Here is a 23,287-nt window from a genome sequence, read left to right on the forward strand (position 1 = left end):
TAGGGATGACCAGGGATGTTCTCTGTTTAGTGAGTCCTCCAGATCAGAGGCAGTAGGGATGACGAGGGATGTTCTCTGTTTAGTGGGTCCGCCAGATCAGAGGCAGTAGGGATGACCAGGGATGTTCACTGTTTAGTGAGTCCTCCAGATCAGAGGCAGTAGGGATGACGAGGGATGTTCTCTGTTTAGTGGGTCCGCCAGATCAGAGGCAGTAGGGATGACGAGGGATGTTCTCTGTTTAGTGAGTCCTCCAGATCAGAGGCAGTAGGGATGACCAGGGATGCTCTCTGTTTAGTGAGTCCTCCAGATCAGAGGCAGTAGGGATGACCAGGGATGTTCTCTGTTTAGTGAGTCCTCCAGACCAGAGGCAGTAGGGATGACCAGGGATGTTCTCTGTTTAGTGAGTCCTCCAGATCAGAGGCAGTAGGGATGACGAGGGATGTTCTCTGTTTAGTGGGTCCGCCAGATCAGAGGCAGTAGGGATGACCAGGGATGTTCTCTGTTTAGTGAGTCCTCCAGATCAGAGGCAGTAGGGATGACGAGGGATGTTCTCTGTTTAGTGGGTCCGCCAGATCAGAGGCAGTAGGGATGACCAGGGATGTTCTCTGTTTAGTGGGTCCGCCAGATCAGAGGCAGTAGGGATGACCAGGGATGTTCTCTGTTTAGTGGGTCCGCCAGATCAGAGGCAGTAGGGAGGACCAGGGATGTTCTCTGTTTAGTGGGTCCGCCAGATCAGAGGCAGTAGGGATGACCAGGGATGTTCTCTGTTTAGTGAGTCCTCCAGATCAGAGGCAGTAGGGATGACGAGGGATGTTCTCTGTTTAGTGCGTCCGCCAGATCAGAGGCAGTAGGGATGACCAGGGATGTTCTCTGTTTAGTGAGTCCTCCAGATCAGAGGCAGTAGGGATGACGAGGGATGTTCTCTGTTTAGTGGGTCCGCCAGATCAGAGGCAGTAGGGATGACCAGGGATGTTCTCTGTTTAGTGGGTCCGCCAGATCAGAGGCAGTAGGGAGGACCAGGGATGTTCTCTGTTTAGTGGGTCCGCCAGATCAGAGGTAGTAGGGATGACCAGGGATGTTCTCTGTTTAGTGGGTCCGCCAGATCAGAGGCAGTAGGGATGACCAGGGATGTTCTCTGTTTAGTGAGTCCGCCAGATCAGAGGCAGTAGGGATGACGAGGGATGTTCTCTGTTTAGTGGGTCCGCCAGATCAGAGGCAGTAGGGATGACCAGGGATGTTCTCTGTTTAGTGAATCCTCCAGATCAGAGGCAGTAGGGATGACCAGGGATGTTCTCTGTTTAGTGGGTCCGCCAGATCAGAGGCAGTAGGGAGGACCAGGGATGTTCTCTGTTTAGTGGGTCCGCCAGATCAGAGGCAGTAGGGATGACCAGGGATGTTCTCTGTTTAGTGGGTCCGCCAGATCAGAGGCAGTAGGGATGACCAGGGATGTTCTCTGTTTAGTGGGTCCGCCAGATCAGAGGCAGTAGGGAGGACCAGGGATGTTCTCTGTTTAGTGGGTCCGCCAGATCAGAGGCAGTAGGGATGACCAGGGATGTTCTCTGTTTAGTGGGTCCGCCAGATCAGAGGCAGTAGGGAGGACCAGGGATGTTCTCTGTTTAGTGAGTCTTCCAGATCAGAGGCAGTAGGGATGACCAGGGATGTTCTCTGTTTAGTGAGTCCTCCAGATCAGAGGCAGTAGGGATGACCAGGGATGTTCTCTGTTTAGTGAGTCCTCCAGATCAGAGGCAGTAGGGATGACCAGGGATGCTCTCTGTTTAGTGAGTCCTCCAGATCAGAGGCAGTAGGGATGACCAGGGTTGTTCTCTGTTTAGTGAGTCCTCCAGATCAGAGGCAGTAGGGATGACCAGGGATGTTCTCTGTTTAGTGAGTCCTCCAGATCAGAGGCAGTAGGGATGACGAGGGATGTTCTCTGTTTAGTGGGTCCGCCAGATCAGAGGCAGTAGGGATGACCAGGGATGTTCTCTGTTTAGTGAGTCCTCCAGATCAGAGGCAGTAGGGATGACGAGGGATGTTCTCTGTTTAGTGGGTCCGCCAGATCAGAGGCAGTAGGGATGACCAGGGATGTTCTCTGTTTAGTGAGTCCTCCAGATCAGAGGCAGTAGGGATGACGAGGGATGTTCTCTGTTTAGTGGGTCCGCCAGATCAGAGGCAGTAGGGATGACCAGGGATGTTCTCTGTTTAGTGGGTCCGCCAGATCAGAGGTAGTAGGGATGACAAGGGATGTTCTCTGTTTAGTGGGTCCGCCAGATCAGAGGCAGTAGGGATGACCAGGGATGTTCTCTGTTTAGTGAGTCCTCCAAATCAGAGGCAGTAGGGATGATGAGGGATGTTCTCTGTTTAGTGGGTCCGCCAGATCAGAGGCAGTAGGGATGACCAGGGATGTTCTCTGTTTAGTGAATCCTCCAGATCAGAGGCAGTAGGGATGACCAGGGATGTTCTCTGTTTAGTGGGTCCGCCAGATCAGAGGCAGTAGGGAGGACCAGGGATGTTCTCTGTTTAGTGGGTCCGCCAGATCAGAGGCAGTAGGGATGACCAGGGATGTTCTCTGTTTAGTGGGTCCGCCAGATCAGAGGCAGTAAGGATGACCAGGGATGTTCTCTGTTTAGTGGGTCCGCCAGATCAGAGGCAGTAGGGAGGACCAGGGATGTTCTCTGTTTAGTGGGTCCGCCAGATCAGAGGCAGTAGGGATGACCAGGGATGTTCTCTGTTTAGTGGGTCCGCCAGATCAGAGGCAGTAGGGAGGACCAGGGATGTTCTCTGTTTAGTGAGTCTTCCAGATAAGAGGCAGTAGGGATGACCAGGGATGTTCTCTGTTTAGTGAGTCCTCCAGATCAGAGGCAGTAGGGATGACCAGGGATGTTCTCTGTTTAGTGAGTCCTCCAGATCAGAGGCAGTAGGGATGACCAGGGATGTTCTCTGTTTAGTGAGTCCTCCAGATCAGAGGCAGTAGGGATGACCAGGGATGTTCTCTCTTAAGTGAATCCTCCGGATCAGAGGCAGTAGGGATGACCAGGGATGTTCTCTGTTTAGTGGGTCCGCCAGATCAGAGGCAGTAGGGATGACCAGGGATGTTCTCTGTTTAGTGAGTCCTCCAGATCAGAGGCAGTAGGGATGACGAGGGATGTTCTCTGTTTAGTGGGTCCGCCAGATCAGAGGCAGTAGGGAGGACCAGGGATGTTCTCTGTTTAGTGAATCCTACAGATCAGAGGCAGTAGGGATGACCAGGGATGTTCTCTGTTTAGTGGGTCCGCCAGATCAGAGGCAGTAGGGAGGACCAGGGATGTTCTCTGTTTAGTGGGTCCGCCAGATCAGAGGTAGTAGGGATGACCAGGGATGTTCTCTGTTTAGTGGGTCCGCCAGATCAGAGGCAGTAGGGATGACCAGGGATGTTCTCTGTTTAGTGGGTCCGCCAGATCAGAGGCAGTAGGGAGGACCAGGGATGTTCTCTGTTTAGTGAGTCCTCCAGATCAGAGGCAGTAGGGATGACCAGGGATGTTCTCTGTTTAGTGAGTCCTCCAGACCAGAGGCAGTAGGGATGACCAGGGATGTTCTCTGTTTAGTGAGTCCTCCAGATCAGAGGCAGTAGGGATGACCAGGGTTGTTCTCTGTTTAGTGAGTCCTCCAGATCAGAGGCAGTAGGGATGACCAGGGATGTTCTCTGTTTAGTGAGTCCTCCAGATCAGAGGCAGTAGGGATGACCAGGGATGTTCTCTGTTTAGTGGGTCCGCCAGATCAGAGGCAGTAGGGATGACCAGGGATGTTCTCTGTTTAGTGGGTCCGCCAGATCAGAGGCAGTAGGGAGGACCAGGGATGTTCTCTGTTTAGTGGGTCCGCCAGATCAGAGGCAGTAGGGATGACCAGGGATGTTCTCTGTTTAGTGGGTCCGCCAGATCAGAGGCAGTAGGGAGGACCAGGGATGTTCTCTGTTTAGTGAGTCTTCCAGATCAGAGGCAGTAGGGATGACCAGGGATGTTCTCTGTTTAGTGAGTCCTCCAGATCAGAGGCAGTAGGGATGACCAGGGATGTTCTCTGTTTAGTGAGTCCTCCAGATCAGAGGCAGTAGGAATGACCAGGGTTGTTCTCTGTTTAGTGAGTCCTCCAGATCAGAGGTAGTAGGGATGACCAGGGATGTTCTCTGTTTAGTGGGTCCGCCAGATCAGAGGCAGTAGGGAGGACCAGGGATGTTCTCTGTTTAGTGGGTCCGCCAGATCAGAGGCAGTAGGGATGACCAGGGATGTTCTCTGTTTAGTGAGTCCTCCAGATCAGAGGCAGTAGGGATGACGAGGGATGTTCTCTGTTTAGTGGGTCCGCCAGATCAGAGGCAGTAGGGAGGACCAGGGATGTTCTTTGTTTAGTGGGTCCGCCAGATCAGAGGCAGTAGGGATGACCAGGGATGTTCTCTGTTTAGTGGGTCCGCCAGATCAGAGGCAGTAGGGAGGACCAGGGATGTTCTCTGTTTAGTGGGTCCGCCAGATCAGAGGCAGTAGGGAGGACCAGGGATGTTCTCTGTTTAGTGAGTCTTCCAGATCAGAGGCAGTAGGGATGACCAGGGATGTTCTCTGTTTAGTGAGTCCTCCAGATAAGAGGCAGTAGGGATGACCAGGGATGTTCTCTGTTTAGTGAGTCCTCCAGATCAGAGGCAGTAGGGATGACCAGGGATGTTCTCTGTTTAGTGAGTCCTCCAGATCAGAGGCAGTAGGGATGACCAGGGATGTTCTCTGTTTAGTGAGTCCTCCAGATCAGAGGCAGTAGGGATGACCAGGGATGTTCTCTCTTAAGTGAATCCTCCGGATCAGAGGCAGTAGGGATGACCAGGGATGTTCTCTGTTTAGTGGGTCCGCCAGATCAGAGGCAGTAGGGATGACCAGGGATGTTCTCTGTTTAGTGAGTCCTCCAGATCAGAGGCAGTAGGGATGACGAGGGATGTTCTCTGTTTAGTGGGTCCGCCAGATCAGAGGCAGTAGGGAGGACCAGGGATGTTCTCTGTTTAGTGAATCCTACAGATCAGAGGCAGTAGGGATGACCAGGGATGTTCTCTGTTTAGTGGGTCCGCCAGATCAGAGGCAGTAGGGAGGACCAGGGATGTTCTCTGTTTAGTGGGTCCGCCAGATCAGAGGTAGTAGGGATGACCAGGGATGTTCTCTGTTTAGTGGGTCCGCCAGATCAGAGGCAGTAGGGATGACCAGGGATGTTCTCTGTTTAGTGGGTCCGCCAGATAAGAGGCAGTAGGGAGGACCAGGGATGTTCTCTGTTTAGTGAGTCCTCCAGATCAGAGGCAGTAGGGATGACCAGGGATGTTCTCTGTTTAGTGAGTCCTCCAGACCAGAGGCAGTAGGGATGACCAGGGATGTTCTCTGTTTAGTGAGTCCTCCAGATCAGAGGCAGTAGGGATGACCAGGGTTGTTCTCTGTTTAGTGAGTCCTCCAGATCAGAGGCAGTAGGGATGACCAGGGATGTTCTCTGTTTAGTGAGTCCTCCAGATCAGAGGCAGTAGGGATGACCAGGGATGTTCTCTGTTTAGTGGGTCCGCCAGATCAGAGGCAGTAGGGATGACCAGGGATGTTCTCTGTTTAGTGGGTCCGCCAGATCAGAGGCAGTAGGGAGGACCAGGGATGTTCTCTGTTTAGTGGGTCCGCCAGATCAGAGGCAGTAGGGATGACCAGGGATGTTCTCTGTTTAGTGGGTCCGCCAGATCAGAGGCAGTAGGGAGGACCAGGGATGTTCTCTGTTTAGTGAGTCTTCCAGATCAGAGGCAGTAGGGATGACCAGGGATGTTCTCTGTTTAGTGAGTCCTCCAGATCAGAGGCAGTAGGGATGACCAGGGATGTTCTCTGTTTAGTGAGTCCTCCAGATCAGAGGCAGTAGGAATGACCAGGGTTGTTCTCTGTTTAGTGAGTCCTCCAGATCAGAGGTAGTAGGGATGACCAGGGATGTTCTCTGTTTAGTGGGTCCGCCAGATCAGAGGCAGTAGGGAGGACCAGGGATGTTCTCTGTTTAGTGGGTCCGCCAGATCAGAGGCAGTAGGGATGACCAGGGATGTTCTCTGTTTAGTGAGTCCTCCAGATCAGAGGCAGTAGGGATGACGAGGGATGTTCTCTGTTTAGTGGGTCCGCCAGATCAGAGGCAGTAGGGAGGACCAGGGATGTTCTTTGTTTAGTGGGTCCGCCAGATCAGAGGCAGTAGGGATGACCAGGGATGTTCTCTGTTTAGTGGGTCCGCCAGATCAGAGGCAGTAGGGAGGACCAGGGATGTTCTCTGTTTAGTGGGTCCGCCAGATCAGAGGCAGTAGGGAGGACCAGGGATGTTCTCTGTTTAGTGAGTCTTCCAGATCAGAGGCAGTAGGGATGACCAGGGATGTTCTCTGTTTAGTGAGTCCTCCAGATCAGAGGCAGTAGGGATGACGAGGGATGTTCTCTGTTTAGTGAGTCCTCCAGATCAGAGGCAGTAGGGATGACCAGGGATGCTCTCTGTTTAGTGAGTCCTCCAGATCAGAGGCAGTAGGGATGACCAGGGATGTTCTCTGTTTAGTGAGTCCTCCAGACCAGAGGCAGTAGGGATGACCAGGGATGTTCTCTGTTTAGTGAGTCCTCCAGATCAGAGGCAGTAGGGATGACCAGGGTTGTTCTCTGTTTAGTGAGTCCTCCAGATCAGAGGCAGTAGGGATGACCAGGGATGTTCTCTGTTTAGTGAGTCCTCCAGATCAGAGGCAGTAGGTATGACCAGGGATGTTCTCTGTTTAGTGGGTCCGCCAGATCAGAGGCAGTAGGGAGGACCAGGGATGTTCTCTGTTTAGTGGGTCCGCCAGATCAGAGGCAGTAGGGATGACCAGGGATGTTCTCTGTTTAGTGGGTCCGCCAGATCAGAGGCAGTAGGGATGACCAGGGATGTTCTCTGTTTAGTGAATCCTCCGGATCAGAGGCAGTAGGGATGACCAGGGATGTTCTCTGTTTAGTGGGTCCGCCAGATCAGAGGCAGTAGGGAGGACCAGGGATGTTCTCTGTTTAGTGGGTCCGCCAGATCAGAGGCAGTAGGGATGACCAGGGATGTTCTCTGTTTAGTGGGTCCGCCAGATCAGAGGCAGTAGGGATGACCAGGGATGTTCTCTGTTTAGTGGGTCCGCCAGATCAGAGGCAGTAGGGATGACCAGGGATGTTCTCTGTTTAGTGGGTCCGCCAGATCAGAGGCAGTAGGGAGGACAAGGGATGTTCTCTGTTTAGTGAGTCTTCCAGATCAGAGGCAGTAGGGATGACCAGGGATGTTCTCTGTTTAGTGAGTCCGCCAGATCAGAGGCAGTAGGGAGGACCAGGGATGTTCTCTGTTTAGTGGGTCCGCCAGATCAGAGGCAGTAGGGATGACCAGGGATGTTCTCTGTTTAGTGGGTCCGCCAGATCAGAGGCAGTAGGGAGGACCAGGGATGTTCTCTGTTTAGTGGGTCCGCCAGATCAGAGGCAGTAGGGATGACCAGGGATGTTCTCTGTTTAGTGAGTCCTCCAGATCAGAGGCAGTAGGGATGACCAGGGATGTTCTCTGTTTAGTGAGTCCTCCAGATCAGAGGCAGTAGGGATGACCAGGGATGTTCTCTGTTTAGTGGGTCCGCCAGATCAGAGGCAGTAGGGAGGACCAGGGATGTTCTCTGTTTAGTGGGTCCGCCAGATCAGAGGCAGTAGGGAGGACCAGGGATGTTCTCTGTTTAGTGGGTCCGCCAGATCAGAGGCAGTAGGGAGGACCAGGGATGTTCTCTGTTTAGTGGGTCCGCCAGATCAGAGGCAGTAGGGAGGACCAGGGATGTTCTCTGTTTAGTGGGTCCGCCAGATCAGAGGCAGTAGGGAGGACCAGGGATGTTCTCTGTTTAGTGAGTCTTCCAGATCAGAGGCAGTAGGGATGACCAGGGATGTTCTCTGTTTAGTGAGTCCTCCAGATCAGAGGCAGTAGGGATGACCAGGGATGTTCTCTGTTTAGTGAGTCCTCCAGATCAGAGGCAGTAGGGATGACCAGGGATGTTCTCTGTTTAGTGAGTCCTCCAGATCAGAGGCAGTAGGGATGACCAGGGATGTTCTCTGTTTAGTGAGTCCTCCAGATCAGAGGCAGTAGGGATGACCAGGGATGTTCTCTGTTTAGTGAGTCCTCCAGATCAGAGGCAGTAGGGATGACCAGGGATGTTCTCTGTTTAGTGAGTCCTCCAGATCAGAGGTAGTAGGGATGACCAGGGATGTATGTGCTTTTGATAAGTTCCTTTCAAAATTTTAAATGTTCCTTTCAAAATGTAAGTACTTTTTGGGGTCAGGGAAAATGTATGGAGTAAAAAGTGCATTATTTTCTTTAGGAATGTAGTGAAGTAAATGTAGGCAGAAAATATAAATAGGTATAGTGGCTTTGCATACATAAAAATGCCATGATAAAATCCCCAATGCATCTGCCATACACCATGCTGGATCTAGAGTAATGTGCCTGAAGTAGAACTGCACTTTCTAGAAAAACTAACTCTGAATTTTGTCCAAGCAAGTACATATGTCTCAACAGATCTCATATAGTGAGTGTCTTGGCCTTCTCTGCTCCTGTTGTAGTATGTCATTCTCTGTCAGTATTTACATGAGACGTGTTGAAGCTCTGTGTTTGAAGGACCTTGTCCAGTCAAGCACACAGAGGACTGGAACCTCATGGAACCGCATTCTTCAACTCCCAACTGGCTCAACTTATTCACATCAGCGAAGAACAAGGTTGGTTTAGCAGATGCCACTAAAGGTCATGAATACAATACGGGTGGGCCCTCGGAATCGAACCCACAATCGAGGAGTTGCAAGAGCCAAGCTCTACCAACTGACCAATACAGGACTGCTGGTTGGTTGTCTGTCTGTCTGTCTGTCTGTCTGTCTGTCTGTCTGTCTGTCTGTCTGTCTCTTGCGTACGAAAGACAGTTTATCACTCTCTCCTACAGTAGCAGGAATTGTCACAGATGTATCTGTGCAACCGGTGTGAAATGGCTAGCTAGTTAGTGGTACGCTAGTCAGCTACCTATCAGCAGGGGGCAGCATAGAGACACTGAGAGATGACCTATCAGTAGGGGGCAGCATAGAGACCCTGAGAGATGACCTATCAGCAGGGGGCAGCATAGAGACCCTGAGAGATGACCTAACAGCAGGGGGCAGCATAGAGACCCTGAGAGATGACCTATCAGCAGGGAGCAGCATAGAGACCCTGAGAGATGACCTATCAGTAGGGGGCAGTATAGAGACACTGAGAGATGACCTATCAGCAGGGGGCAGCATAGAGACACTGAGAGATGACCTATCAGTAGGGAGCAGCATAGAGACACTGAGAGATGACCTATCAGCAGGGGGCAGCATAGAGACACTGAGAGACGACTGCTCTGAGCAGGGAGCAGCATAGAGACCCTGAGAGATGACCTATCAGCAGGGGGCAGCATAGAGACACTGAGAGACGACTGCTCTGAGCAGGGAGCAGCATAGAGACCCTGAGAGATGACCTATCAGCAGGGAGCAGCATAGAGACCCTGAGAGATGACCTATCAGTAGGGGGCAGCATAGAGACCCTGAGAGACTACTACTCTTAGCAGGGGGCAGCATAGAGACCCTGAGAGACTACTGCTCTTAGCAGGGGGCAGCATAGAGACACTGAGAGACTACTGCTTTGAGCAGGGGGCAGCATAGAGACCCTGAGAGACTACTGCTCTTAGCAGGGGGCAGCATAGAGACCCTGAGAGACTACTGCTCTGAGCAGGGGGCAGCATAGAGACCCTGAGAGACTACTGCTCTTAGCAGGGGGCAGCATAGAGACCCTGAGAGATGACCTATCAGTAGGGGGCAGCATAGAGACCCTGAGAGATGACTGCTCTGAGCAGGGGGCAGCATAGAGACCCTGAGAGATTACCTATCAGCAGGGGGCAGCATAGAGACACTGAGAGACTACTGCTCTGAGCAGGGGGCAGCATAGAGACCCTGAGAGATGACCTATCAGCAGGGGGCAGCATAGAGACACTGAGAGACTACTGCTCTGAGCAGGGGGCAGCATAGAGACCCTGAGAGACTACTGCTCTGAGCAGGGGGCAGCATAGAGATCCTGAGAGATGACTGCTCTGAGCAGGGGGCAGCATAGAGACACTGAGAGACTACTGCTCTGAGCAGGGAGCAGCATAGAGACCCTGAGAGATGACTGCTCTGAGCAGGGGGCAGCATAGAGACACTGAGAGACGACTGCTCTGAGCAGGGAGCAGCATAGAGACCCTGAGAGACGACCTATCAGTAGGGGGCAGTATGGAGACCCTGAGAGACAACCTATCAGTAGGGGGCAGCATAGAGACCCTAAGAGACAACCTATCAGTAGGGGGCAGCATAGAGACCCTGAGAGATGACCTATCAGTAGGGGGCAGCATAGAGACCCTGAGAGATGACCTATCAGTAGGGGGCAGTATAGAGACACTGAGCGATGCCCTATCAGTAGGGGGCAGCATAGAGACCCTGAGAGATGACCTATCAGCAGGGGGCAGCATAGAGACACTGAGAGACGACTGCTCTGAGCAGGGAGCAGCATAGAGACCCTGAGAGATGACCTATCAGCAGGGAGCAGCATAGAGACCCTGAGAGACGACCTATCAGTAGGGAGCAGCATAGAGACCCTGAGAGACGACTGCTCTGAGCAGGGAGCAGCATAGAGACCCTGAGAGACGACTGCTCTGAGCAGGGAGCAGCATAGAGACCCTGAGAGACGACTGCTCTGAGCAGGGAGCAGCATAGAGACCTTGAGAGACTACTGCTCTGAGCAGGGAGCAGCATAGAGACCCTGAGAGACGACTGCTCTGAGTAGGGACGGACTGGGAATGAAAAATGGCCCTGGACTTTTGGCCCTGGACTTTTGGCCCTGGACCCCCCCCCCCCCCCCCCCCCCCCCCCACCAGCAATACACCAGCCACCCACACAACCCACGCCACACTTTATGTAAACAAGTTTACTGAACAAAATTTATAACAATACCTTTTAGTAAAATAGAAGGAGGAGGCTGGCAAGAAGGAGGACATATTGGCGCAATGTCACTGGTAGCAAGAATCTCTGGAACCATCTGACCAGTAGAATACAGGAAGAAATGTGTCCTCTTAAAATAATACAACAATTGGGGTGGCATCCTGACTCAGTTTACATCTGTCTACTGCAGATGCACTATTTATTTTTGTACCTTTATTTAACGAGGCAAGTCAGTTAATAACAAATTCTTATTTACAATGACGGCCTAGTGGTTTAACTGCCTTGTTCAGGGGCAGAACAACTTGTCAGCTCAGGGATTTGAACTTGCAACCTTCCAGTTACTAGTCCAACACTCTAACCACTAGGCTACTATCCTCACCCTGGACGAGTAATTCATATAAATGAGTAATTCATATCAATGAGTATAATATTATAACATTAAATACAAAGTATAATGTTAATATAATAGTATAATGTTAGTGTAATATTCATGTAGTAGTTATATAATGTTAGTATAATATTAATTTATTAATTATATGTTAGTATGTTCATATAATAGGATACCATACACCATTAGAATGATATTAATATATTAATTATATAATGTTAGTATAATATTAATATATTCATTATATAATGTTAGTATGTTCATATAATAGGACACCACTAGAATGATATGAATTATATTAATTATATAATGTTAGTATGTTCATATAATAGGACACCACTAGAATGATATTAATATTAATTCCAATTGGACAATGCAGCAGTTTAAGAAATACACAACCAACATTTTTAATTTTTCGTAGGTTTTGTTTCCGTCATTAAATCCTTGCGCAAGACAAATGGTGGTTCGTCTCCAGTTTGTTAATGCTAAGTACTAACTAGTCAGTTATCATAACCATTCATGCATAACAATGAGTTCAACGTTTGAATAATTTGTTATTTTTATATACATCCAGATGTCACCACGAAACAGAGATGGGAAGCTGGGGGCCCCAGCGGAAGTTAGAACGGACTGGACCAAATGTCATTGGCTGGGAGAGAGACTGACAGATGTAATGCCCAACGGCAGCGACACTCGCCTGGCCCAGTCAGACACACAGTGATTGGTTATTTTTATTTAAGCGGGGGTTATTTATATTTAGCATTGTATTAGCATTAATTGTCAAACTGGATCCTATATAAAGTATTTTTCTTTTCGGTGACACACACGCGCCAGCCTACCATCATAACAAGATGGCAGCCTCCTTGAGCCGGTTACACCACATTTCACTTCACGTTACAAACGTGGATAAAATAGCGTATGAACTTGTTTCTAAATTTAAGTTTAATTTATTTGTTGCGAGGTTGACGGAGAAGTCAAAACAGTTGGCTTTCAGGAAAGGAGCGGCAGTTTTCGTCGTCAATGAAAGACCATTGAATGGAGTAACACTATCGAGCAAGAGAGGTATTTCTCCTTCAGAATCGGAACCGGGATGGACGAACAACATTCAAACCGGGATAAAGAACGACAAGGATCCGAAATGTCTCTACGATGTCAACCCACACTATTCCGTCGACACCGCGTCTAACGTCTGTTTCGAAGTAGAAGACGTGGAAAGGTCATTCAAGTCCCTTCGCAACCTTGGCTGCGATTTCTTGGTGCCTCCGACAGAGGTGTGTGACGAGAAAGGGATTGTCACCTATTCAGTCGTCAAATCAATCATGGGAAATGTGAACCACACGCTCATTGACACGAGTAAATACAAGGGGAGTTTCTTACCTGGGTTTCAGGATGTTGAAAACGTAACGGAAAACGGCACACCGTTGTCTAAGAGTACAGAGTCTTCCTGTCCAGTCACTCATTTTGATCACATCACCTATGCTTGTCCGAGACGGTGCACACCGCAAGTGATGAGCTGGTATGAGAGGCACTTTGGCTTCCAGAGGTTCTTCATTAACAGGTTAAGTGGCTTTTTATTTATTTTTATGTAATGATTCTGCAATTTGAAAATAATGAATTGTTAGATGATTATTGATCATTATTGATCATGTGATATGAAAGTTATTGTGAGTATAGAAATTTTTTTTTTGTTTGGGTTGGGCACCAGACCTGTTAGTGCTGTCACGCCACTCTGTGTCATAAGCCAAACATGTGGAATGATAGCACAAACTGGGTTTGGTACCCAGGCTACGCTATTAGGATAAACCATGTAATTAGGCATTTTAAAACCAATTAAATAGCATGTCTATGAGATCAACAATGAAGACAAATAGATGCTCTTTCTGTAAGTGTTGTTTTTTTCCCCCATCTTTTTACAAATGTCCCACCTGGGACAATAAATAAATGTACTCTGTCTGTTTCCCTTAGTAATGAGGATGTGGACGAGGGCTATGTTCTGAACACGGAGGGCATTGGACTGCGTCTCACAGCCATGGAGTACTGGAAATGCAGCCAGACCGGAATCAAGCTTCCCTTCACAGATGACCAACAACCGGACTGCAAGTTTGTCATTGCGGAGTCGCTGCCTGACCAAGGTCGTCACTTTCAGAGAGTCATACCGCTCATTTCTTAAAATGTTTTTCCGTGCTTCCTCAAATCCTATCTTCTCCTCTTTCTCACCTATTTTGGAAGGTCAAAGGTCCCTCATCATTTTTTTTTTTTTTTTTTTTTTTTGATTTACCCCTTTTTCTCCCCAATTTCGTGGTATCCAATTGTTGTAGTAGCTACTATCTTGTCTCATCGCTACAACTCCCGTACGGGCTCGGGAGAGACGAAGGTTGAAAGTCATGCATCCTCCGATACACAACCCAACCAGCCGTACTGCTTCTTAACACAGCGCGCGTCCAACCCGGAAGCCAGCCACACCAATGTGTCGGAGGAAACACTGTGTACCTGGCGACCCCGGCCCCCCACAGGAGTCGCTGGTGCACGATGAGACAAGGACATCCCTACCGACCAAGCCCTCCCTAACCCGGACGACGCTAGGCCAATTGTGCGTCGCCCCACGGACCTCCCGGTCGCGGCCGGTTACGACAGAGCCTAGGCGCGAACCCAGAGTCTCTGATGGCACAGCTGGCGCTGCAGTACAGCGCCCTTAACCACTGGTCCCTCATCTTTAATAGGATTTGAGGAGGTTAGGAGTAGAGGTTGACACGGGAATGAACATTCAGTCCTGTCAACAAAAAATTTCCCCCTGTACTGTCCTGATCCGGCAACAGTTCTATAACCCCAGAACTGTCCTGTCCCTTCCTGATAAAAGTCCGTCCGGTCCCGTGCGCAGAAATATGTAGGTTATTATGTTTAAGAACTATTACAAATAATGTAATATTGCGACTGTGATATGTGGTTGTATTGTCTAATTGTAGTTAAATGTTCTGACTGTAGGTGTAACAGTTTTCGCTTCCGTCCCACTCGTCGTCCCTACCTGGACTCGAACCAGGGACCCTCTGCACACATCGACAACTGACACCCACAAAGCATCGTTACCTGTCGCACCACAAAACCCGCGGCCCTTGCCGAGCAAAGGGGAAACAACTACTTCAAGGCCTCTCAAAGCGAGTGATGTCACAGATTGAAACGATATATATATATATATATATATATATATATATATATATATATATTTTTTAGCTTTATTTAACTAGGCAAGTCAGTTAAGAACAAATTCTTATTTTCAATGACGGCCTAGGAACAGTGGGTTAACTGCCTTGTTCAGGGGCAGAACGACAGATACCTTGTCAGCTCGGGGGTTTGAACTTGCAACCTTCCATTTACTAGTCCAACGCTCTAACCACTAGGCTACCCTGCTATTAGCGCCGCACCATCGCTAACTAGCTAGCCATTTCACATCGGTTACACAGGCCTATATCTCTCTGGATGAGAAGTATTCTAAAGGACTTAAATAGGTGGCTGGAGGATGAGGACAGCGCCCCCTGCAGGATGATCTGTTCACTACTAGTGTAAATCTGTGGCCTACACCCTGAGCACTGCGCACATGTTAACATTTTCAACAGATTAACATTTACAACGTCAACCTAAATAAATACAAGAACACCTAAAGCGGCAGCACAAGTCAATCTATTTTTGTTTCATTTGGGCTTGATGGTAAGGTTGTTGGGGGGTTTAGCTATGCTGCTTCAGGCTGCTTGGGCTTGATGGTAAGGTTGTTGGGGGGTTTAGCTATGCTGCTTCAGGCTGCTTGGGCTTGATGGTAAGGTTGTTGGGGGGTTTAGCTATGCTGCTTCAGGCTGCTTGGGCTTGACGGTAAAGTTGTTGGAGGGTTTAGCTATGCTGCTTCAGGCTGCTTGGGCTTGATGGTAAAGTTGTTGGGGGGTTTAGCTATGAGGCTTCAGGCTGCTTGGGCTTGATGGTAAGGTTGTTGGGGGGTTTAGCTATGAGGCTTCAGGCTGCTTGGGCTTGATGGTAAAGTAGTTGGAGGGTTTAGCTATGCTGCTTCAGGCTGCTTGGGCTTGATGGTAAGGTTGTTGGAGGGTTTAGCTATGCTGCTTCAGGCTGCTTGGGCTTGATGGTAAAGTAGTTGGGGGGTTTAGCTATGTTGCTTCAGGCTGCTTGGGCTTGATGGTAAAGTAGTTGGGGGGTTTAGCTATGCTGCTTCAGGCTGCTTGGGCTTGATGGTAAAGTAGTTGGGGTGTTCAGCTATGAGGCTGCTTGGGCTTGATGGTAAGGTAGTTGGGGGTTTAGCTATGCTGCTTGGGATTGATGGTAAAGTAGTTGGGGGGTTTAGCTATGCTGCTTCAGGCTGCTTGGGCTTGATGGTAAAGTAGTTGGAGGGTTTAGCTATGCTGCTTCAGGCTGCTTGGGCTTGATGGTAAAGTAGTTGGGGGGTTTAGCTATGAGGCTGCTTGGGCTTGATGGTAAAGTTGTTGGGGGGTTAGCTATGCTGCTTCAGGCTGCTTGGGCTTGATGGTAAGGTTGTTGGGGGGTTTAGCTAGGCTGCTTGGGCTTGATGGTAAAGTAGTTGGGGGTTTAGCTAGGCTGCTTGGGCTTGATGGTAAAGTAGTTGGGGGTTTAGCTATGCTGCTTCAGGCTGCTTGGGCTTGATGGTAAGGTTGTTGGGGGGTTTAGCTATGCTGCTTCAGGCTGCTTGGGCTTGATGGTAAAGTAGTTGGGGGGTTTAGCTATGCTGCTTCAGGCTGCTTGGGCTTGATGGTAAGGTTGTTGGGGGGTTTAGCTATGCTGCTTCAGGCTGCTTGGGCTTGATGGTAAAGTAGTTGGGGGGTTTAGCTATGTTGCTTCAGGCTGCTTGGGCTTGATGGTAAAGTAGTTGGGGGGTTTAGCTATGCTGCTTCAGGCTGCTTGGGCTTGATGGTAAAGTTGTTGGGGGGTTTAGCTATGAGGCTGCTTGGGCTTGATGGTAAAGTAGTTGGGGGGTTTAGCTATGTTGCTTCAGGCTGCTTGGGCTTGATGGTAAAGTAGTTGGGGGGTTTAGCTATGCTGCTTCAGGCTGCTTGGGCTTGATGGTAAAGTAGTTGGGGGGTTTAGCTATGAGGCTGCTTGGGCTTGATGGTAAAGTTGTTGGGGGGTTTAGCTATGAGGCTGCTTGGGCTTGATGGTAAAGTAGTTGGGGGGTTTAGCTATGAGGCTGCTTGGGCTTGATGGTAAAGTTGTTGGGGGGTTTAGCTATGCTGCTTGGGCTTGATGGTAAGGTAGTTGGGGGTTTAGCTAGGCTGCTTGGGCTTGATGGTAAAGTAGTTGGGGGGTTTAGCTATGTTGCTTGGGCTTGATGGTAAAGTAGTTGGGGGGTTTAGCTATGCTGCTTGGGCTTGATGGTAAAGTAGTTGGGGGGTTTAGCTATGCTGCTTGGGCTTGATGGTAAAGTAGTTGGGGGGTTTAGCTATGCTGCTTGGGCTTGATGGTAAAGTAGTTGGGGGGGTTTAGCTATGCTGCTTCAGGCTGCTTGGGCTTGATGGTAAGGTTGTTGTGGGTTTAGCTAGGCTGCTTCAGGCTGCTTGGGCTTGATGGTAAAGTAGTTGGGGGGTTTAGCTATGCTGCTTGGGCTTGATGGTAAAGTTGTTGGGGGGGGTTTAGCTATGCTGCTTGGGCTTGATGGTAAAGTAGTTGGGGGGTTTAGCTATGCTGCTTCAGGCTGCTTGGGCTTGATGGTAAGGTTGTTGGGGGTTTAGCTAGGCTGCTTCAGGCTGCTTGGGCTTGATGGTAAAGTAGTTGGGGGGTTTAGCTATGCTGCTTCAGGCTGCTTGGGCTTGATGGTAAGGTTGTTGGGGGTTTAGCTATGCTGCTTCAGGCTGCTTGGGCTTGATGGTAAGGTTGTTGGGGGTTTGGCTAGGCTGCTTCAGGCTGCTTGGGCTTGATGGTAAAGTAGTTGGGGGGTTTAGCTATGCTGCTTGGGCTTGATGGTAAAGTCGTTGGGGGGTTTAGCTATGCTGCTTCAGGCTGCTTGGGCTTGATGGTAAGGTTGTTGGGGGTTTAGCTATGCTGCTTGGGCTTGATGGTAAAGTTGTTGGGGGTTTAGCTATGCTGCTTCAGGCTGCTTGGGCTTGATGGTAAAGTAGTTGGGGGTTTAGCTATGCTGCTTCAGGCTGCTTGGGCTTGATGGTAAAGTAGTTGGGGGTTTAGCTATGCTGCTTCAGGCTGATTGGGCTTGATGGTAAAGTAGTTGGGGGTTTAGCTATGTCGCTTGTCCAGCTCTTCTGTTGGTAGACTATTTGATTAAACCTCAGCATTACATTTTTTTTTTTTTTTTACAAGTCGTGTACTGGGAGTTGTCTTTGACAACAAAGAAACCAATCAAATTTAGCTTAAACGTTGTTCTTTCCTTGGCTGTAATGTTAGTGATGGGTCCTTGGCTGTAATGTTAGTGATGGGACCTTGGCTGTAATGTTAGTGATGGGTCCTTGGCTGTGATGGGTCCTTGGCTGTGATGTTAGTGATGGGTCCTTGGCTGTAATGTTAGTGATGGGTCCTTGGCTGTAATGTTAGTGATGGGTCCTTGGCTGTAATGTTAGTGATGGGTCCTTGGCTGTAATGTTAGTGATGGGTCCTTGGCTGTAATGTTAGTGATGGGTCCTTGGCTGTAATGTTAGTGATGGGTCCTTGGCTGTAATGTTAGTGATGGGTCCTTGGCTGTAATGTTAGTGATGGGTCCTTGGCTGTGATGGGTCCTTGGCTGTAATGTTAGTGATGGGTCCTTGGCTGTAATGTTAGTGATGGGTCCTTGGCTGTAATGTTAGTGATGGGTCCTTGGCTGTGATGGGTCCTTGGCTGTGATGTTGGTGATGGGTCCTTGGCTGTAATGTTAGTGATGGGTCCTTGGCTGTAATGTTAGTGATGGGACCTTGGCTGTCATGTTAGTGATGGGACCTTGGCTGTAATGTTAGTGATGGGACCTTGGCTGTAATGTTAGTGATGGGTCCTTGGCTGTAATGTTAGTAATGGGTCCTTGGCTGTAATGTTAGTGATGGGACCTTGGCTGTAATGTTAGTGATGGGACCTTGACTGTAATGTTAGTGATGGGTCCTTGGCTGTAATGTTAGTGATGGGTCCTTGGCTGTAATGTTAGTGATGGGTCCTTGGCTGTAATGTTAGTGATGGGTCCTTGGCTGTGATGGGTCCTTGGCTGTTATGTTGGTGATGGGTCCTTGGCTGTAATGTTAGTGATGGGTCCTTGGCTGTGATGGGTCCTTGGCTGTGATGTTAGTGATGGGTCCTTGGCTGGAATGTTAGTGATGGGTCCTTGGCTGGAATGTTAGTGATGGGTCCTTGGCTGTAATGTTAGTGATGGGTCCTTGGCTGTAATGTTAGTGATGGGTCCTTGGCTGTAATGTTAGTAATGGGTCCTTGGCTGTAATGTTAGTAATGGGTCCTTGGCTGTAATGTTAGTGATGGGTCCTTGGCTGTAATGTTAGTGATGGGTCCTTGGCTGTAATGTTAGTGATGGGTCCTTGGCTGTAATGTTAGTGATGGGTCCTTGGCTGTGATGGGTCCTTGGCTGTAATGTTAGTGATGGGTCCTTGGCTGTAATGTTAGTGATGGGTCCTTGGCTGTAATGTTAGTGATGGGTCCTTGGCTGTGATGGGTCCTTGGCTGTGATGTTGGTGATGGGTCCTTGGCTGTAATGTTAGTGATGGGTCCTTGGCTGTGATGGGACCTTGGCTGTAATGTTAGTGATGGGACCTTGGCTGTAATGTTAGTGATGGGACCTTGGCTGTAATGTTAGTGATGGGTCCTTGGCTGTAATGTTAGTAATGGGTCCTTGGCTGTAATGTTAGTGATGGGACCTTGGCTGTAATGTTAGTGATGGGACCTTGACTGTAATGTTAGTGATGGGTCCTTGGCTGTAATGTTAGTGATGGGTCCTTGGCTGTAATGTTAGTGATGGGTCCTTGGCTGTGATGGGTCCTTGGCTGTTATGTTGGTGATGGGTCCTTGGCTGTAATGTTAGTGATGGGTCCTTGGCTGTGATGGGTCCTTGGCTGTGATGTTAGTGATGGGTCCTTGGCTGGAATGTTAGTGATGGGTCCTTGGCTGGAATGTTAGTGATGGGTCCTTGGCTGTAATGTTAGTGATGGGTCCTTGGCTGTAATGTTAGTGATGGGTCCTTGGCTGTAATGTTAGTAATGGGTCCTTGGCTGTAATGTTAGTGATGGGTCCTTGGCTGTAATGTTAGTGATGGGTCCTTGGCTGTAATGTTAGTGATGGGACCTTGGCTGTAATGTTAGTGATGGGTCCTTGGCTGTAATGTTAGTGATGGGTCCTTGGCTGTAATGTTAGTAATGGGTCCTTGGCTGTAATGTTAGTGATGGGTCCTTGGCTGTAATGTTAGTGATGGGTCCTTGGCTGTAATGTTAGTGATGGGACCTTGGCTGTAATGTTAGTGATGGGTCCTTGGCTGTAATGTTAGTGATGGGTCCTTGGCTGTGATGTTGGGTAACATCCTGCGGGTGTCCTGTTTCCGGTGTCAACCTCTAGTTAGGAGAGACGATGTGAGGAAATGATGGATTGAGAGAAAGAGCCAATGCATTTACCCGTGACCAATTTGAATTCTAATTAATTACCACCTGCCGAGACCTGAATGGTGTCTATCTCGGTCTGAATGGTGTCTGAATGGTGTCTGTTTCAGGCAGTAACCAGGTGGACACCTTTCTGGAGCAGCACGGAGGCCCAGGGATCCAGCACATTGGATTGTACACACAGGACATAGTCTCCACAGCACAGACCATGGGCCAGGCAGGAGTCCACTTCTTCTCTCCTCCGCCTGCCTACTACACGGAGGTTTGTCTCACTCGGTCACCATGGCACTCAATGGCTCATCCCAAATGGAACCCCTAGAGGATTTGATTGGGATAAGCAATATGGTGAAACTTCCCCTTAGCCAATCAGAGAGCAGATTGTAGCTACTACCATATTGATTGCACCTAATAATTATACATTTATTTAACTTTTTATCGCACTTTTTATAATCTACAATCTCCTTCACTCATGTCCGTCCGTCTCTCACGCGCGTCCGTCCTTCCGTCTCTCTCGCTCGTCCGTCCTTCCGTCTCTCACGCGCGTCCGTCCTTCCGTCTCTCGCGCGTCCGTCCGTCCGTCCGTCCGTCTCTCTCGCGCGTCCGTCCGTCCGTCTCTCTCGCGCGTCCGTCCGTCCGTCTCTCACGCGCGTCCGTCCGTCTCTCACGCGTGTCCGTCAGTCCGTCTCTCACGCGCGTCCGTCCTTCCGTCTCTCACGCGCGTCCGTCCTTCCGTCTCTCACGCGCGTCCGTCCTTCCGTCTCTCACGCGCGTCCGTCCTTCCGTCTCTCACGCGTGTCCGTCCTTCCGTCTCTCACGCGTGTCCGTCCTTCCGTCTCTCACGCGTGTCCGTCCTTCCGTCTCTCACGCGTGTCCGTCCTTCCGTCTCTCACGCGCGTCCGTCTCTCACGCGCGTCCGTCCTTCCGTCTCTCACGCGCGTCCGTCCTTCCGTCTCTCACGCGCGTCCGTCCTTCCGTCTCTCACGCGCGTCCGTCCTTCCGTCTCTCACGCGCGTCCGTCCTTCCGTCTCTCACGCGCGTCCGTCCGTCTCTCACGCGCGTCCGTCCGTCTCTCACGCGCGTCCGTCCGTCTCTCACGCGCGTCCGTCCTTCCGTCTCTCACGCGCGTCCGTCCTTCCGTCTCTCACGCGCGTCCGTCCTTCCGTCTCTCACGCGCGTCCGTCCGTCCGTCTCTCACGCGCGTCCGTCCGTCCCTCACGCGCGTCCGTCCTTCCGTCTCTCACGCGCGTCCGTCCTTCCGTCTCTTACGCGCGTCTGTCCTTCCGTCTCTTACGCGCGTCCGTCCGTCTCTTACGCGCTTCCGTCCGTCTCTCACGCGCGCAACCATTGGTTAATGAAACGCCTGCGCGTCTAGTCAGGCAGGAAGTCGAACTTTGCGTCTACTACCACTGTGCTCGTTGACCCCTGTGTCTGTCCTGTGGCAGGAAGTCGAACGTTATGTCTACTACCACTGTGTCTGTCCTGTGGCAGGAAGTCGAAAGTTACGTCTACTACCACTGTGCTCGTTGACCCCCGTGTCTGTCCTGTGGCAGGTGGGTAAGCAGCAAGAGATGGAGGACGCAGGTTACGACCCCCAGATGCTGTCTCAGCACAGCATCCTCCTGGACACAGACCTGTGCCAGGTCCAGACTGACCCGTCCTGTCAGACTACGGACACGCAGAAGAAAAGGTATCAGATTCATTAGCCTGTAGGTATCAAATGCTAGTGTTCTTTAAAGACTGTCGTGGGTTTTCAATATAGTACTTTATGTCAGCTCTGGTGAGACCGCAGTATGTCTACTGCTCTGCTTCATCACAACACAGAGTGTAGAGGTCAGAGTGTAGAGGTCAGAGTGTAGAGGTCAGAGTGTAGAGGTCAGAGTGTAGAGGTCAGAGTGTAGAGGTCAGAGTGTAGAGACCGGTCAGTCAGAGTATAAATGTTTTCTAATGATGATCAGAAACCACCTTCAAGGAAGTGAGACACCCAGTGTCCTTTTACTGACTGACTGAGGTCGAAGCTACCCAATATATCTAACCTATGTTTTCCTCTCTTCTCATTCCCTCCAAACAGATACCTGCTCCAGGCGTTCACCAAGCCCATCTTCTCATTCCCTCTAAACAGATACCTGCTCCAGGCGTTCACCAAGCCCATCTTCTCATTCCCTCTAAACAGATACCTGCTCCAGGCGTTCACCAAGTCCATCTTCTCATTCCCTCTAAACAGATACCTGCTCCAGGCGTTCACCAAGCCCATCTTCTCATTCCCTCTAAACAGATACCTGCTCCAGGCGTTCACCAAGCCCATCTTCTATTTCCCAGATACCTGCTCCAGGCGTTCACCAAGCCCATCTTCTCATTCCCTCTAAACAGATACCTGCTCCAGGCGTTCACCAAGCCCATCTTCTATTTCCCAGATACCTGCTCCAGGCGTTCACCAAGCCCATCTTCTCATTCACTCTAAACAGATACCTGCTCCAGGTGTTCACCAAGCCCATCTTCTCATTCTCAGATACCTGCTCCAGGCGTTCACCAAGCCCATCTTCTCATTCCCTCTAAACAGATACCTGCTCCAGGCGTTCACCAAGCCCATCTTCTCATTCCCTCTAAACAGATACCTGCTCCAGGCGTTCACCCAGCCCATCTTCTCAGAGGACACCTTCTTCCTGGAGCTAATCGAGAGGAGAGGTGCGTCAGGGTTCGGAGAGGGGAACATCCAAGCCCTGTGGAGGTCTGTCCAGGCATACATGGACACAGAGAGGGCAGAGACTGAGGCACAAGGAGAGAACACGACTCACAGAACATAACCCCAGAGCCGAAGCACTGCCACAGCGCGTAACGTTTTACAGCGAACTCCTTCCTCCGCTACTCTTTCATCTGTGTGAGGCTAAAATACACGGAGTTTCCCGGGGAAGCTGTGGAGCGCCGGGGAAGCTGTGGAGCGCCGGGGAAGCTGTGGAGCGCCGGGGAAGCTGTGGAGCGCCGGGGAAGCATGATTTAATTATTGTGTTTATGAGTCTGTTATTAAATATGTATGTTTAATGATTTTTCATTAAATCATGTATGACTACAAATGAATTCATGTGGGCAGAATATTATACCTCGGGGCTACAGTTCCGGTCTCAAGTTGAGTTTTCTTTATTTGTACTATTTTCTACGTTGTAGTATAATAGTGAAGACATCACAACTATAAAATAACACATGAAATCATATAGTAAACAAAAAAAAAAAGTGTTAAACAACATGAAAATATATTTTAGATTCTTCAAAGTAGCCTCTTATTTGCTTTTACAGTTTTCCACACTCTTGGCGTTCACTCAACC

At 49.9% G+C, this 23,287-nt stretch overlaps 1 protein-coding gene across 4 annotated transcripts in view; it reads left to right on the top strand.

The window, feature by feature from the left end:
* LOC118947673 (4-hydroxyphenylpyruvate dioxygenase-like protein) overlaps positions 1–23,038 on the top strand; it is a 51,192-nt gene extending 28,154 nt beyond the window's left edge. Inside the window, exons 1-5 of one of the 4 annotated variants that reach the window (XM_090228910.1) lie at positions 11,832–12,943; positions 13,351–13,517; positions 20,081–20,232; positions 21,521–21,657; positions 22,579–23,038. In XM_090228910.1, coding sequence (XP_090085036.1) covers positions 12,237–12,943; positions 13,351–13,517; positions 20,081–20,232; positions 21,521–21,657; positions 22,579–22,771 — 1,356 coding nt within the window. In that variant the 5' untranslated portion in view covers positions 11,832–12,236 and the 3' untranslated portion in view covers positions 22,772–23,038. Of the gene's footprint in view, positions 1–11,831; positions 12,944–13,350; positions 13,518–20,080; positions 20,233–21,520; positions 21,658–22,038; positions 22,442–22,578 lie in introns of those variants that run through there. The other 3 variants (XM_090228909.1, XM_090228912.1, XM_090228911.1) reach the window with 3 other exon arrangements.
* The last annotated feature ends 249 nt before the right edge of the window (positions 23,039–23,287 follow it).

This window comes from Oncorhynchus mykiss, unplaced genomic scaffold (genome assembly GCF_057628025.1).
Source record: "Oncorhynchus mykiss isolate SJ-2025 unplaced genomic scaffold, ASM5762802v1 scaffold103, whole genome shotgun sequence".
NCBI classification, from domain to species: Eukaryota; Metazoa; Chordata; class Actinopteri; order Salmoniformes; family Salmonidae; genus Oncorhynchus; species Oncorhynchus mykiss.